Genomic DNA, 18,205 nt, shown 5'->3' with positions numbered 1-18,205 from the left:
ATATAATTGTTTATAAGAAATGTGTTGATAGATTAATTGTTGATTGACTTATTAGAATTCTAGTATATATATATGTGGCTGTTTTATATGAATTTTTGTATTTCTGATGAAGTCTATGGATGAAAGCGTTGATTAAAGTGTTTTTCCACTGAGGAATTGCATCTCATTCTTGGGCACAGCCTCATTCACCAGTTTTTTATTTTATTTATTGGTCTTACTGGTGTGACTTGGAGTTTTTCTTAATTTTTATTGATTTGTTGATGCCACAAAGTGGACCCCACCTGCAATGTAGATGATTTGGATAACTTACCTCGCACACTAAGATGAGCTTTAGACCTGGCTTTGCCAGCAGTAAATTTCACCTGTCCGCTCATGCTTTCAGAGGTCTTTTTCAGGATTAACCTGTGCACTTTGCCAAAGTTCTCAATCCGAACACCTTTTCCGTTCTGAAGTGTCTCCCCATTAAGGCTCCACTGTGGTGGTCGGATTACAGGCATGGAGAGTTCACATTCAAACCTTGCCTCAGCTGGTGCGGTCACTTCGGTGTTGCACAGTTCACGCACCACTTGGATTGACTGTTCTGAAACCAAGAAAACAAAAACTTTGTGAATTTACCTCACAGGAGTAAGAATATTCCTGTTTCCTAGTATCAGTTAGCTAATACCAGAGAACTCACCTAAAAAAAAAGTTTATGCTTTTTGATTAGATGGAAAAGAAAAGGAAACAAATATCATTTTTACTACTGCATATGGTTAGCCAGTACTTGTGTTATTTTACTCATCTGTACATTTATTAAATGTATACTAATGCTGGTAAACCAGTAGCACAAAAATCATATCAAACTGTTAAATCTGATACTTTTATAAAAATAAGGAAATGCAGTTATTTTAATACTTCCATTTGGCAAATTAGGCACTACAAAGAGAGCACATTACTTTCCTTTCATTTTTTTTCTTTGCATGATGGGGAAATAAATTCGGGAAACTTTTGTTTGAGTTTTGACTATTCTGTTGTCCCAAACAACTAAGGGAAGAAACTGATTACATAAAGAATTATATGGAATCACACTGAAAGAAGGAAGATCTGGATCTTTATGGAGTGGGATACTTTTTTCTTTGTTCCTGTGTTCATAGTCATTCTGTTTTAACTATGTCACCAGCTTGGGTCAAATTCTATACATCTAGTTCTGATGTTTGTAGCAGGTCCTATAATTTATTCCTATTCCACATGTGACTATCAGCCTCACCACCCCCCCCCCCCCCCCCACACACACACACACACACACACTCACACACTTTCCCTGGATTCAGACAGTTTTGTTTTAACCAAAGTCTTTTGTCTTTTTCTAACTAAACTAAATCACAGATGTTGTGACTCACGAAGCATACCTCCCAGCTGTACTGAATTCCTCAGCATTTCCCGATTTTCAGACTAAAATAATGGGGTGACACAAAATCCTGACTGGCCCCTTAAAATCAAGATTTTGTTTTCTTCAGAGAGGTTTTAAAAAAAGTTGTTTATGGCCTCAGGCCTGTCCTCCATGCCCCTTTTGTTGTATTTTTTCCTTTTAAACCACATTTCCCATCTGGCTCCCTCTGTTTGATCTCATGAGGTTTATATACCTGATCCTATCCTATTTAATTAGTGATACAGAATCAGTGTACATGTTTATTTTAATTATAAGAAAATGTTCCAGCAGATGATAAATCTCATTTAAAAGAGAATGACATGACATGTATAAAACTTGATTTAAAATTGCGAATGACAACATTTTATTTCACGAAATGCAAATGCTGCTAATTACGGGTGCCATTTACTGTACAGTTACAAATTCCAGAACCAGCATTTCATCAAACCAGTTTGTCCTTACTCCATATCGTATGTCAAATGGACTCATTTACTACTGACTCTAGACTGGTGTTAGGGTTTATGGGAACTTAACAAAACTATAGTGGAGCTGGAATGGGGCAAATGCTAATTACGGGTGCCATTCACTATAACTGTTACAGATGCCAGAACCAGCAGTTCTCGATTTCTACAAACTGTATCCATTTACCCTTGCATTGATGACATTTTTGATATTATTTCACATGTATCTGATGAGAAAAGAAATGAAGACCTCTTTATATCCTCCAGTGTTCTTCTTTGTGATCTGGATATGTCCATTTCATTTTCTATAAAGCAGAAACCTAGGACCTTCTCACATTTACAACAAATACAGCCATGGTAATGCTGGTTGAGAGCTGCCATTTTATTCTTTACATAAAAAGACAAAGTAGCACACACCAAATAGATTCAAAATGACACAAATATAAGAACAGATGAGCTCTTTCATCCCGTACTGCACAGAACTTCTATTTTTATATTTGTGGCATCTCAAAGCTTATTGGAGTGTGTTGATTTGTGTTTTCAAGTAAACAATAAATCAGCTGCTGTCAATCAATCATTTGACTTTCCTTAAATTCTCAAATTTCCTGTTTTTGCTTCCAGAACTCACTGCAGTGCAGACAGCAGCTTTGTCGTCTAGCCCAGCATAACCTGTAAGATACATGGAGTTACATCTTTAGGAAGGCACAATTGGCCATGCATCTATGATGAAAACATTAAATGGGATCATGAAGAGCTATAGATGGGGTGCAGGCAGCAGCAGGTACCAAGGCTTTCCCACTGCATGTTTCATAATAGTGATACTTCCAACTGCCAATTAAACAATAATTGGAAATGTGTTTCTGCAGATTGTTCTGTGTTTTATATTCAAGCCATACTCAGAGCAGGCTAAAGAACTGTGTTGACTACTGAATTCATGGTGGATAAATGTAACAAAGTTGCGGGGTGTGCCAGCTCAGTGCAGATGTAGGGGGATCACTTACTGCAACCTACAGGTCACCTATAAACCCAGAGTCTGTGCAAATCTTTTCAGGATACATTGGAAGTCTATGCCGGAGATCTAGTCAGCATTAACAACACTGAAGAAGTGCCTGCAGTGGGGTGAGTACCTGATCAGCAGCAATTGTGTGTTTCCCTGTCCTGTCTGAAATGATTATCTTTTTACGCACATGGTGCGGGCAACAAGAGTGCATCAATCCCATTTGTCCCTACTCCGTATCGTATGTCAAAGGGTCTCATTTGTTACTGACCCTAGATTGGTGTCAGAAGTTATGGAAATGTTAACAAAACTACAGTCTCTATAAGTGGAGCTGGAACAGAGACACTAAGTTAATAGGGGAAGGGATAAAATGTGGTGTGGAACTGAGTTCCACTTGTTACCTGCCCAGTTTAATGATTGACTTGTATGTTAAAAATAACAGACAAAGCCACTGGATGATACAAAGAAAGCCTTGAAATCAAGTTTAAATATTCTGTTGATATAGTTGTGAATGAACTTTGCATAGCATTATTTAGTGACTTTAACTGCTATTCTTTTATAAAAACATTATTTTTTAGCAGAATCAAGAGAAAAGGTAACAGAAGCAGTATTTGAAACTTATAGTTTAACAGAACACAACAATTGGTTTCATTTTCCAGTGGTACATTAGTTTCTGCTTTTTTTTCTGTGTATGAACAGTATTAAATGTCTCCCCAAGCTCCTGATTATTAACTCAGTTTAACCTTGCAGTCAGGTGTCAATAGGAAGTTGATGGCCAGGCTCTTTGTTAGCGCTTGTGTACTTTTGTAAACAAGGACGTTTATGTCACTGTAACATTACAGTGTGTACCATATGAACACTGGTTGCTCCTATATTGTTACTGTGAGTGAAAACCATGGCAAATTGTTTTTATCATGTAAATTATTTTCTAAGGTACTTTACCTTTTGTTTTTGGGTGTTTGCATTTTGTTGTTCTCTGTTTCGTATCCCAAAGAATTCACTTTTTATTTCCAATTCCAAAGGTACAGTGAATACATATTATTTTTACAGTTGTGCTAGGAAGAAGAGTAGAGAAAATGTGTAGGTCATCCAGGGAAGGGGCCATGAATGTGCATGCTATAGTAAAGGTCTGTGGGAGGGTATCTGTTTACAGAGTGTTTACTTAAGGACGTGGGTGGGTAAATATTACAGTCAGTCATACTAGAAATTAAAATACAACAAGAAAGTCCCAAAAGATGAAAATATGACAAAAAGGTCAGTAAAAAATATAAAATTCACCAGCTTGCACTTTATTAATAAGAACATCTCAAGTCTCTAGCACTTCGGCAAGGAATGCCTTACATCAGTAAGGAAAAAACAGTGCCATTTTATACAAACATTAACTGTCAATTATAAAACACTTAACTAATTAATTAATATCTAAAACATAAATACTGTATTTCTATTATACTTAGAAACAATTATATCAAATGTTTCCATGAACATTCAATATTAGGTCCACAGGGACTTAAAGTATTGTATTTTAAAATATAAATACTTTCTTTATATAACAAATGATGTTTATTCTTAAACTCAGAGTTGCCAACTCCCCAATTAACTTGTTCTAGGATGCTGGCTTGCAGAGAGTCTGGATTGCTGTTGTGAAACACCTTAAAATGCATGGCAACAGGACTAGCAACTTTTTCCATTTTTAAGTCTCTAATGTGCTCCTGCAGTCTCAATTTAAAACTTCTCTTAGTTTCACCTATATAAAAGAGACTGCAGGAGCATCTGAGAACATAAATAACATTAGATGTTACACAAGTAAAATGTCCATTAGGACTAAAGGGAACACCGTTGATATATTGATATAACTAAAAAAACGAACAACATAGTTACATGCTGAGCATCTAGTACAACCACTAGTGCCCAGTGTACCTAAAGTGCTACATAACTTATCCACTAGCTTAACAAATTTACTGTGTACAATAATGTCCTGCATGTTCCTACATCTTGTGTATGAAAATATAGGAAATCTGCATAATGTATCACAAAATACTTTGAATTTAAATAAAAATGACCAAAAATGCTTGATTATCTTAACTTGTTCATAAGAAAAAACATTGTAAGAAATAACTATGTACATATGCCTGACTTCTAACTTATCTTGTCTAGTATTACAGCCAATATATCTTCTGTAGTGTTTCATAACAGAGGTACTGGCTGCTGACAAATTATTTTGTACCAATGAATTATTTTTTAGTTTAACCAGTGCCTTCTGGATGTCTTTCATGAAATAACCCCTTCTGAAAAACATATTTATAGAAGTACACACTTCCTTGTATAATTCCTTTTCATCAGTACACAGTCTGCAGACTCTCAGTAACTCTCCATAGGGTAAAGAATCCAGCAGATGAGATGGATGGCAACTGGTTCTATGTAAGAAATGATTACTGGTGTCAAACTTTCAATGAAGTTTAGTTTTCATTTTTTCCCCTCACTACACCTGTTAAATCAATATCCAAAAAACTTATAGTTTGGCCCTGTTGAAGGCCATCAAAATTTATTTGAAACCTATTTACATCCAAATCTTTAACAAAGGCAGATAAATTAGTCAACTCACCCTTACATAGAAATACTAGGTCATCTATAAATCTATAATAGGAAACAACATAAGTTCTAAAAAAAAAATGTCTGTATAAATACTCCACCTCATAAAGGCCCATAAAAAATTAGCATAGGCAGGTACAAATGATGCACCCATGGCAGTGTCCATTTTCTGAACATAAATATCTTCACAAAAACAAAAATAATTATTAGTAAGACAAAATTCTATCAGTTCTAATACATAATTACTTAGTGGGCTGTCTCCTAAGAAAAACTTAGTAGCTTCTAAACCATCTTGATGTTGTATAGAAGTGTATAGACTTTTAACGTCAGCAGACACCCAATACATGTCTTCAGTCCACTCAATGACTTTAATTTTATCTAAAAAAATCAAAATAATCTTTTATAAATGATGGTAGCTTCATTACATAGGGTAATAAATAACTATGCAGAAATACACCTATGTTTTGTAAAAAATAATGAGTAGCAGAAATAATGGACCTTCCTGGGGGATGTTGCATGCTTTTATGAAGCTTGGGTAAACAATACAAATATGCTATAGAATTATTTTCATTACATAGCTTTTTATCTACATCTTGTTTAGAAAAATAGCCAAGTCTGTAACCTTTAAAAAGTAAATGCTGAAATTCTTTTTGTGCATTTTGATAATCACTCACTGTCACCTTAACATATACTCCAATATTATTGAGATGTTTCATGCACATTTCCATGTACTGATTAGCATGCATTAATACTAAATGATTCCCCTTGTCAGAGGGTTTAAAGACCAATTCATGTTGTTCCCCCATATTTTTAAGAATTTTCCTTTCATCTTTTGACAAATTATAAGAAAAAGAATTTCCTGTTTGCATAAATTATTTACACATACGTTCTAAAGAAAAGCTGACCATAGGTGAAAATTGTTGCACACCCTCATGCAGAAAAGGTGGGACAAAATCACTGGAACATTTTACAGATACAGTGTCAAGACAACAGTAACCATTTAACTCATCTATATCAGAAGAACATGAATAAAAACTGTCATCTGTATCTGAAATATCTTCAGTAGAAATTAAAGTTTCATTAATGCCAGCATCTGAGTTATTTCTAGAAAAATAGTTAAGCAAATGTAATTTTCTACACATTCTATATCAAGTTTAAACATGTAGGGTCTAGGCATCACAGTAGGTACAAATTTAAGACCCTTATTTAAAAAGTACATTTGTATTTCACTCAATTCCACTTGTGATAAACTTATGTTATTCTCACCATTTACACCCGAATCACAATACATAAATTCAGTTCCATCTAGTCCTTTTGTTGTGCTGTTGATAAGCTCTCAGATTAAAGAAAAGTTCAGCCTTTATATACAATTTCAATAAAAATATTGAGGAAATATATATATTTACACTTTAAGCCTTATACTAAAATGGATATGCTGTGCACTTTACATTAGCATGTCACCCTCCCAAGCATGCACATATACACCTGTGCACACAGACATGTTGTTAAGTAGGATCATACAAAATGTAAGACAATAGTCAGAAAATGGATTTGGCTACAGTGTGTGTGTGTGTGTGTGTGTGTGTGTGTGTGTGTGTGTGTGTGTGTGTGTGTGTGTGTGTGTGTGTGTGTGTATTCATGTATTTTTCTATGTATGTGTGTAACTATATATATATATATATATATATATATATATATATATATATATATATATATATATATGTTTGGGCCTCCCATAAACAAGCCCAGACCTTCACAGGGAGGCTGGCCTCACCATTTGAGAAACTCTCTTGTAGTCCAAGAATAAACTTTATTTTTGTAGGAACTGAAAATGCACATCCCTGAGCCTTCTTGTTTGGACCTTTGAAATTTCTTTCTTGTAAATACTGTAAAATTGTTAACAGTTTTGTTAATAGTTATCACTTCTGTTTGTGAGATTTCAGTCCTGTAGACCCACATCTATTCTGAAATCTGTTTGGACAGAATCATTCTGTCCAGTAATCCTTCATTCATGCCAAGGATAATGGCAGATGCTACCTTAGACTGGACGATCCAATTACTTTTTTCAGATCCACAGTCTCACAATCAAGGTACCTATGGTTCTCCTGAGGGTAGTGAGGATGAAGGAAAGTCATTGGTTCTCACTCCCATCCATGGATGATCTGCACAAGACTCCGTATGTGGGGAGGGCTTGGAAGATAATTAACAATCCCACTCACCCTGCTCATGGCAAGTACATCTGCCTTTCCTCTGGCAGGTAGTATCGCAGCTTACATTGCAAAACATCTAGACTGAACAGGAACTTCTCCCCTCTGTCCATAAAGCTTCTGAACTTGAATTCTAGGCATGACAGCGAATAATCAGATCAATATGCCACTTGCTATGAAGTATCAGCTATAGTAATTACTCTGGCAAATTGCTTTAATAACTGGTACAGTTAGCCTGATTTATTATGCTATTACTTCCTGAATGTGCAATAGTGAGGTGTAAGTTACCACTCCATATATGTGCAATATGAACATCAGACTATATCATACTACAACCGATGAAGTGCAACATCTAAGCAATCACAATGTGAAGTCACAATCTTTGCAATACCTGCTAGTATAATATTATCTAATGTCTTCCTGTCCAGTTGTGGTAATTTATTGTGTTGTTAATATTTTAATTATTACTGTATGTACATTAGTCTTACTGTCATTAAAACTATGTGCTCATTGTTATGTTTTGCATAGGGAACCAATGTATTTTCATTCAGCTTGGACTGAAGTGTATATCTGATCGACAACAAAGTTTGCTTTGACTTTGACTATTATTATTATTGTTGTTATTATACATGGATTCCAGGATGCAGTTGTTTGCTTACATCTGTACAACAAAGGAAATCAAAACTCAATAGTGTAGAAAATAAGAAGGTGCACCATGAGCCAAAAGGCTTAAAGAAGATGAATCTCCAGTAGATAAAACACAGGTTTATTGATACACAACACGAACAGACTGCAGTAGGGTAAGCGCTTTCACGTTATGTTTAACGCTTCATCAGACATCAAGGCAGCCTCAAACCATCTGTTTAAATAAATATGACTCACAGGTCATATGCTTAAACTAACAAATCAGAATAAAAACAATAGTAATATAAATTATTGAAATGCAAACATCATAAAATCTTAAAAACAGATGTTAATGTCTTAAAGGTCTATTAGCTAAAAAAGGTTTAAGTGCTATTCTATCATTTAAACCAAATTTATGCGCTTGTAATTTTAGTATCCACTTCCCTTCTCTTTCCTCAACTTTGTTTTTGATGTCCCCTAGTCTGCCATTTTTAGCTACCAGCTCAAGAACGTGAAATTTAAAACAATGTGCTGGTCCTAGTTCCTTTGTGTGTTTAGCTAGGGCATTGGTGGTATTGCATTTGGCTATAGCATAAATATGCTCCCTAACACGTTCTCGTAAAGTTCTGGTTGTCATGCCAACGTAAAAGGTTAGGCATTGCTGGCATCTGGCTAAGTATACTAAACAATCAGACTTACAGTCGGCATAGCATCTGAAAAAATAGGTGCGTTTGGTATAGGGATGTATAAAACAATCAGTGTTGGATATATGTCTGCATTGATTGCATGTATGACAGGGGTAGGTACCCGTCTTAGTTAATGACTTGTTCGGTCTTTCAACCCTATCATAACAAAGTAGTCTGCTAAGGGAGGACATATTCCTGTATGCAACTCTAGGTCTCTCATCAACAAGGTTCTTGATTCTATCATCTACCATTAGAAGTCTCCAGTTATTATTTAAGATGTTTAATATATGTTTGTTTTTATTAGTATAAGGAATAACAACTCTATTGACATTAGAGTTGTTCTTAGCCTTATTAGGAGCTGAAGAATCTCTAGGTCTATTAATCAAGGGGGCTCCTACATCTTTCCTAAGTCTATCACTCATGGTGATATGTTCTGATACATGCTCACAGTCATAGCCTCTAGATATAAAATTCCTGGCTAGTTGAGATTTGTGTTTGTTGTAGACCAAATCTTGTGATGTTAATTTGGAAACCCTTAGGGTTTGGTTCTTAACTATGTTATTGTGGACGTGTCTGGGGTGCATGCTACGACGGTGTAATAAGTTGTTCCTCCAGCAAGATTTCCTGAAGATCTCTGTCTCAAAACCATTGGTACCTTTAATGATCTTAACGTCCAAGAACTCAATCTCACTAATAGCCTGTGAGCAGTCAAAAGTAAGAAAACTGGTCGTCCCATTCAAATAATCGATGAACAACCGCAGCTGCTCCAAGGTACCACCCCATAACAAAAAGACATCATCCACAAATCGATTAAAATATTTAAGATGTTCCTTATATTCAAAATCAGGGTTAAAGATATATAAATCCTCCCATTGTGCCAGTACCAAGTTGGCGTAAGCGTTGGCACATGGAGTGCCCATCGCTACGCCCTTGGTTTGTAAGTAGTATCTCTCATCGTAGCAAAGAACATTATTCTCAAGTACGATCTCTAAGAGACATACATCTAGCCACTGTATCATCTGGAACCTTCTTGTTGTGTAACAATGTTCTAACATATTCCATACCTATATCATTAGGTATTGATGTAAAAAGTGACTTGACGTCAAGGGTGACAAGGATGTCATCAGCACTAAAAATAGATCTACTATAGCTGGCTAAATTCTCCAAGAAATGAGGTGTATCTTTCAGGATGCAACTGATCCCCATAACAATGGGTTTCAACATCTTGTCCAAATATATGGACAGTGGTTCAGTTAACCATCCCCGACTCGAGACAATGGGTCTCAGGGAGGGTTCAACACATCTTTATGAATTTTTGGTAAGCCTCTAAAGGATGGTACCAACGGTTTGTCCACTAACATATATGAATACAAATCCCTGTCTATTATATTATTCAACATCAAGTCATATACATTGGCATGTACACATTTAATCAAATTGTTTAACTCATAGTTGTTGATGGAAAGATAAGTTTCCTTGTCTGCTAACATGTGTTCCATTTCCCTAGAGTAACTAGATTTATTTAAGATAACAATGGCCCCACCTTTGTCAGCTTGTCTAATGGCTATTCGATCGTTATTTCGCAAGCTCATTAAAGCTTGTCTCTCTTCCATAGTTAAATTATGAAAATCAGCCTTCACATTCTTGTCATTATACAAATCAAATAAATCAGATTCACATGCCTGTTCAAAGGCCTCTAAGAGGATGTGGTTGTGGCATAAAAATAGAAGGTTTCTTAAATAACATGTTGTTTATATTTGCATTAGTGTTAGCACTATTCATATCCTGGCCAAACATCAATTTTAAAGCAAGATTTCTAGTAAAAAACTTAATGTCAATGATGACGTCCGTTAGGTCATTACAACCTGCAGGTATGAAACTAAGCCTTTGTTTAGAACAGAGAGCTCATATTCGTTCAAAGTATAATCAGATATATTAACAACTAAGTCGTCATTTGTGTTACCTTCTTGATAGGGTGAATAATTTCTTCGGTGTTCTTTCTTTTCACCGGTCTCCCTTGTGGGGACCAAGTTCTCTTGTCGGTCGGTTTGTAGGGAAGGGGAAAAGAAGGAAACCCTCCCCCTAGACCAAACACTTCATCTTCCAGAGAGATAATAAACGGGTCTATAGAAAGTTGTTTCCGTCGAACGTCATGACCCTTATGAAAGACCGGAGTGTCTATAGAATGTGGTACATCCACTTTGGCATTTTCATCTGCATGTACTTGGGCTTGTACAGTGACCAAACGAGATGGCGGGATGGCCGTAGTGTCAGTAGATTCCGCTGATGTAGGTCGCGCATCAAGAACAACGTTCTCATTCGGATGAACCTGGGTTTCTACAGTGACCAAACGGGATGGCAAAATCATCCTAGCTTCAAGGGGCCCAACTGGTAGAGGCGAGTGTGTAGGCGCCGGTACAACTGCGCCAGTAGATGACGTCTTCAAAGGGGAGGATCTCTTGCCTCTCCGGTAAGGTTCATCAGCTGGATTTAAAGGCATACGCTCATATCTGGAATTATGATATGTACGAGCATTAGGTTTCTCACGGGGCCACGAGAAAACCTGGCTCTTGTTAAAATCGACAAAGTCCCGTTCAAGTTTGCGTTTTTTATCTTGAGATAATCTCAAGTCTAAGGATGTTATGGTGCGTTTTATATCCTCAGTGAAAATTATGAACTCAGCATCCCCTAATGCTTTCAATAGATCGTGTTCAATGATCTTAACATCTTCCATTAACTGCTGTATAACGTAGTCATAATGGTTGATGAGTATCTTAATATATGAAAAGCTAGTCTCTAGGTTGAGCTTCTGCCATTTGGCTAGAAGCTCAGGATCAGAGTCTCCGAACGTTGGCATCTTAAGTACCCTAAGACCTCTGGGTACGAGTCTGAACTTAAGGCAGGCTTCCATGTGTAAACTCTGCCACTGAATGTTACGTATCCTTTGTAGTTTGTTCTCAAACTTCCTGGTTAGCAGTAGAATATCCATGTTGTTTTTAAAAGCGTTCTCAGTTGTCATAGGTTTATTTAGTTCTGAGGCTGTTAATTTCAACAGCGGGTTCACATCCATTCGGATCAAGTTTTCTAGCATCGTTGTTTTACTCGCCAATTTCAAGTTAGAATCACTTTGTTCAGAGGAAGCAGCCATGTCCCAGCAAGAAAAGCACCAACAGTCTCAATATGTAAAACAACTCTTGCTGGATAAAGCACCTTCAAACTGAAAAGGAGTCAATAGTGTAGAAAATAAGAAGGTGCACCATGAGCCAAAAGGCTTAAAGAAGATGAATCTCCAGTAGATAAAACACAGGTTTATTGATACACAACACGAACAGACTGCAGTAGGGTAAGCGCTTTCACGTTATGTTTAACGCTTCATCAGACATCAAGGCAGCCTCAAACCATCTGTTTAAATAAATATGACTCACAGGTCATATGCTTAAACTAACAAATCAGAATAAAAACAATAATAATATAAATTATTGAAATGCAAACATCATAAAATCTTAAAAACACATGTTAATGTCTTAAAGGTCTATTAGCTAAAAAAGGTTTAAGTGCTATTCTATCATTTAAACCAAATTTATGCGCTTGTAATTTTAGTATCCACTTCCCTTCTCTTTCCTCAACTTTGTTTTTGATGTCCCCTAGTCTGCCATTTTTAGCTACCAGCTCAAGAACCTGAAATTTAAAACAATGTGCTGGTCCTAGTTCCTTTACGAGAACGTGTTAGGGAGCATATTTATGCTATAGCCAAATGCAATACCACCAATGCCCTAGCTAAACACACAAAGGAACTAGGACCAGCACATTGTTTTTAAGATTTTATGATGTTTGCATTTCAATAATTTATATTACTATTGTTTTTATTCTGATTTGTTAGTTTAAGCATATGACCTGTGAGTCATATTTATTTAAACAGATGGTTTGAGGCTGCCTTGATGTCTGATGAAGCGTTAAACATAACGTGAAAGCGCTTACCCTACTGCAGTCTGTTCGTGTTGTGTATCAATAAACCTGTGTTTTATCTACTGGAGATTCATCTTCTTTAAGCCTTTTGGCTCATGGTGCACCTTCTTATTTTCTACACTATTGACTCCTTTTCAGTTTGAAGGTGCTTTATCCAGCAAGAGTTGTTTTTTACATATTGAGACTGTTGGTGCTTTTCTTGCTGGGACATGGCTGCTTCCTCTGAACAAAGTGATTCTAACTTGAAATTGGCGAGTAAAACAACGATGCTAGAAAACTTGATCCGAATGGATGTGAACCCGCTGTTGAAATTAACAGCCTCAGAACTAAATAAACCTATGACAACTGAGAACGCTTTTAAAAACAACATGGATATTCTACTGCTAACCAGGAAGTTTGAGAACAAACTACAAAGGATACGTAACATTCAGTGGCAGAGTTTACACATGGAAGCCTGCCTTAAGTTCAGACTCGTACCCAGAGGTCTTAGGGTACTTAAGATGCCAACGTTCGGAGACTCTGATCCCGAGCTTCTAGCCAAATGGCAGAAGCTCAACCTAGAGACTAGCTTTTCATACATTAAGATACTCATCAACCACTATGACTCCGTTATACAGCAGTTAATGGAAGATGTTAAGATCATTGAACACGATCTATTGAAAGCATTAGGGGATGCTGAGTTCATAATTTTCACTGAGGATATAAAATGCACCATAACATCCTTAGACTTGAGATTATCTCAAGATAAAAAACGCAAACTTGAACGGGACTTTGTCGATTTTAACAAGAGCCAGGTTTTCTCTTGGCCCCGTGAGAAACCTAATGCTCGTACATATCATAATTCCAGATATGAGCGTATGCCTTTAAATCCAGCTGATGAACCTTACCGGAGAGGCAAGAGATCCTCCCCTTTGAAGACGTCATCTACTGGCGCAATTGTACCGGCGCCTACACGCTCGCCTCTACCAGTTGGGCCCCTTGAAGCTAGGATGATTTTGCCATCCCGTTTGGTCACTGTAGAAACCCAGGTTCATCCGAATGAGAACGTTGTTCTTGATGCGCGACCTACATCAGCGGAATCTACTGACACTACGGCCATCCCGCCATCTCGTTTGGTCACTGTACAAGCCCAAGTACATGCGGATGAAAATGCCAAAGTGGATGTACCACATTCTATAGACACTCCGATTTTTCATAAGGGTCATGACGTTCGACGGAAACAACTTTCTATAGACCCGTTTATTATCTCTGTGGAAGATGAAGTGTTTGGTCTAGGGGAAGGGTTTCCTTCTTTTCCCCTTCCCTACAAACCGACCGACAAGAGAACTTGGTCCCCACAAGGGAGACCGGTGAAAAGAAAGAACACCGAAGAAATTATTCACCCTATCAAGAAGGTAACACAAATGACGACTTAGTTGTTAATATATCTGATTATACTTTGAACGAATATGAGCTCTCTGTTCTAAACAAAGGCTTAGGTTTCATACCTGCAGGTTGTAATGACCTAACGGACGTCATCATTGACATTAAGTTTTTTACTAGAAATCTTGCTTTAAAATTGATGTTTGGCCAGGATATGAATAGTGCTAACACTAATGCAAATATAAACAACATGTTATTTAAGAAACCTTCTATTTTTATGCCACAACCACATCCTCTCTTAGAGGCCTTTGAACAGGCATGTGAATCTGATTTATTTGATTTGTATAATGACAAGAATGTGAAGGCTGATTTTCATAATTTAACTATGGAAGAGAGACAAGCTTTAATGAGCTTGCGAAATAACGATCGAATAGCCATTAGACAAGCTGACAAAGGTGGGGCCATTGTTATCTTAAATAAATCTAGTTACTCTAGGGAAATGGAACACATGTTAGCAGACAAGGAAACTTATCTTTCCATCAACAACTATGAGTTAAACAATTTGATTAAATGTGTACATGCCAATATATATGACTTGATGTTGAATAATATAATAGACAGGGATTTGTATTCATATATGTTAGTGGACAAACCGTTGGTACCATCCTTTAGAGGCTTACCAAAAATTCATAAAGATGTGTTGAACCCTCCCCTGAGACCCATTGTCTCGAGTCGGGGATGGTTAACTGAACCACTGTCCATATATTTGGACAAGATGTTGAAACCCATTGTTATGGGGATCAGTTACATCCTGAAAGATACACCTCATTTCTTGGAGAATTTAGCCAGCTATAGTAGATCTATTTTTAGTGCTGATGACATCCTTGTCACCCTTGACGTCAAGTCACTTTTTACATCAATACCTAATGATATAGGTATGGAATATGTTAGAACATTGTTACACAACAAGAAGGTTCCAGATGATACAGTGGCTAGATGTATGTCTCTCTTAGAGATCGTACTTGAGAATAATGTTCTTTGCTACGATGAGAGATACTACTTACAAACCAAGGGCGTAGCGATGGGCACTCCATGTGCCAACGCTTACGCCAACTTGGTACTGGCACAATGGGAGGATTTATATATCTTTAACCCTGATTTTGAATATAAGGAACATCTTAAATATTTTAACCGATTTGTGGATGATGTCTTTTTGTTATGGGGTGGTACCTTGGAGCAGCTGCGGTTGTTCATCGATTATTTGAATGGGACGACCAGTTTTCTTACTTTTGACTGCTCACAGGCCATTAGTGAGATTGAGTTCTTGGACGTTAAGATCACTAAAGGTACCAATGGTTTTGAGACAGAGATCTTCAGGAAATCTTGTTGGAGGAACAACTTATTACACCGTCGTAGCATGCACCCCAGACACGTCCACAATAACATAGTTAAGAACCAAACCCTAAGGGTTTCCAAATTAACATCACAAGATTTGGTCTACAACAAACACAAATCTCAATTAGCCAGGAATTTTATATCTAGAGGCTATGACTGTGAGCATGTATCAGAACATATCACCATGGGTGATAGACTTAGGAAAGATGTAGGAGCCCCCTTGATTAATAGACCTAGAGATCCTTCAGCTCCTAATAAGGCTAAGAACAACTCTAATGTCAATAGAGTTGTTATTCCTTATACTAATAAAAACAAACATATATTAAACATCTTAAATAATAACTGGAGACTTCTAATGGTAGATGATAGAATCAAGAACCTTGTTGATGAGAGACCTAGAGTTGCATACAGGAATATGTCCTCCCTCAGCAGACTACTTTGTTATGATAGGGTTGAAAGACCGAACAAGTCATTAACCAAGACGGGTACCTACCCCTGTCATACATGCAATCAATGCAGACATATATCCAACACTGATTGTTTCATACATCCCTACACCAAACGCACCTATTTTTTCAGATGCTATGCCGACTGTAAGTCTGATTGTTTAGTATACTTAGCCAGATGCCAGCAATGCCTAATCTTCTATGTTGGCATGACAACCAGAACTTTACGAGAACGCGTTAGGGAGCATATTTATGCTATAGCTAAATGCAATACCACCAATGCCCTAGCTAAACACATAAAGGAACTAGGACCAGCACATTGTTTTAAATTTCAGGTTCTTGAGCTGGTAGCTAAAAATGGCAGACTAGGGGACATCAAAAACAAAGTTGAGGAAAGAGAAGGGAAGTGGATACTAAAATTACAAGCGCATAAATTTGGTTTAAATGATAGAATAGCACTTAAACCTTTTTTAGCTAATAGACCTTTAAGACATTAACATGTGTTTTTAAGATTTTATGATGTTTGCATTTCAATAATTTATATTATTATTGTTTTTATTCTGATTTGTTAGTTTAAGCACATGACCTGTGAGTCATATTTATTTAAACAGATGGTTTGAGGCTGCCTTGATGTCTGATGAAGCGTTAAACATAACGTGAAAGCGCTTACCCTACTGCAGTCTGTTCGTGTTGTGTATCAATAAACCTGTGTTTTATCTACTGGAGATTCATCTTCTTTAAGCCTTTTGGCTCATGGTGCACCTTCTTATTTTCTACACTATTGACTCCTTTTCAGTTTGAAGGTGCTTTATCCAGCAAGAGTTGTTTTTTACATATTGAAATCAAAACTCAGTCAACATTTCAGAAGGAAATGAGGGATATCATCAGAATTAGTGACAGACTCATTGCAATCAGACTTCAGTGTAATGATAGGGCAGTATTTATAACCTCAGCCTATGTCCCACAGCAGAGTTGTGGTATTGAGGAAAAGACTGCATTCAGGCAGTAGTTGCAGGACCTACTAGATAAAGCAGGACAACATGATTGGTGTTGATAATAGGCAACTTGAATGCACATATCAAGACAGACAGAACAGGATATGATATGAGGACTGCCTGTGTCCACATGGGTGGGCAAGAGGAATAAAGAAGGAGAGGCCATTCTAGACTTCTGTCTGGCAAATGGCTTGTTAGTGGCCAACACATGGTTCAGAAAGAGTGGCAGTCACAAGATCACATACAAGAGTGGCCAACATGCAACTCAGGTAGACTTCCTCATAGTAAGGAAAAGGCACTGGGGTAGAATCCATGATAGCAAAGTCATCCCCAGTGAATCAGTCAGTCCACAGCATAAACCACTGGTTGCCACAATCAGCTGCAAGCAGTGGTCAGAGAGGGCTCTAAGGTCAACTGAGACCAGGCTGAAGACCTGGAAGTTGACTGGAGAGAAAATACAACAGTTCAAGGAATTACTCATGGCTCTAGCACCCCAAGAAGAGGAGGAAATACGTGAAGTTGAAGAAAAATGGCAGTGCCTCAAAACAGCATATGTGAGGACTACAGAACAGATATATGGTCAAGCCAGGTATGGAAATAAGGTACAAAAGGAAAAGTGGTGGTGGAATGCAGAAGTCCCAGAAAGTCATCAAAAGAAAGGAGTGCAGGAAAAAGTGGGAGATAGAAAAGACCGACCAGGCTAGGAAGGAATACTGGTTGGTTAACAAAGAAGCTAAGAAAGGAGTTGCAATAGCAAAGAATAGGGCATCAGAGGCACTGAGTGGCTCAGCAGGTGGCACAAAGAAACTATATCAGGTTGCAAGGCAAAGACAGAAAGATAAAGAAGATAGTCAGACACCCTTTACAAGGGATGCCAGCAACAGGACATCAAAGGCAGATGTAAGGAGTACTTCCAGCAGCTTCCAAATGCAGAAAACCCCACAGAAGCAGTATTGCTCGAGACACAGCTTACAATGAGCAAAGAAGAGCCCACCCTAGAAGAAGTAAGAATAGCACCAAGGAAAATGAAATCAGGGAAAGCAGCAGGCTCAGATGACGTCACAGAAGA

The 18,205-nt window shown here is 37.3% G+C and overlaps 1 protein-coding gene across 2 annotated transcripts in view; it reads right to left on the bottom strand.

Annotated features, from left to right (window-relative positions):
- OBSL1 (obscurin like cytoskeletal adaptor 1) overlaps positions 1–18,205 on the bottom strand; it is a 1,518,259-nt gene that overhangs the window by 15,980 nt on the left and 1,484,074 nt on the right. For both annotated transcript variants that reach the window (XM_044060562.1, XM_044060561.1), the window contains one exon: positions 311–580. In XM_044060562.1, coding sequence (XP_043916497.1) covers positions 311–580 — 270 coding nt within the window. The remainder of the gene's footprint in view (positions 1–310; positions 581–18,205) is intronic.

The sequence above is a fragment of the Protopterus annectens genome, chromosome 2.part0 (genome assembly GCF_019279795.1).
Source record: "Protopterus annectens isolate FY-2018-M chromosome 2.part0, PAN1.0, whole genome shotgun sequence".
NCBI classification, from domain to species: Eukaryota; Metazoa; Chordata; order Ceratodontiformes; family Protopteridae; genus Protopterus; species Protopterus annectens.
Note: the sequence above shows the minus strand (reverse complement) of the source record. Positions and strands in the feature narration are given on the sequence as shown.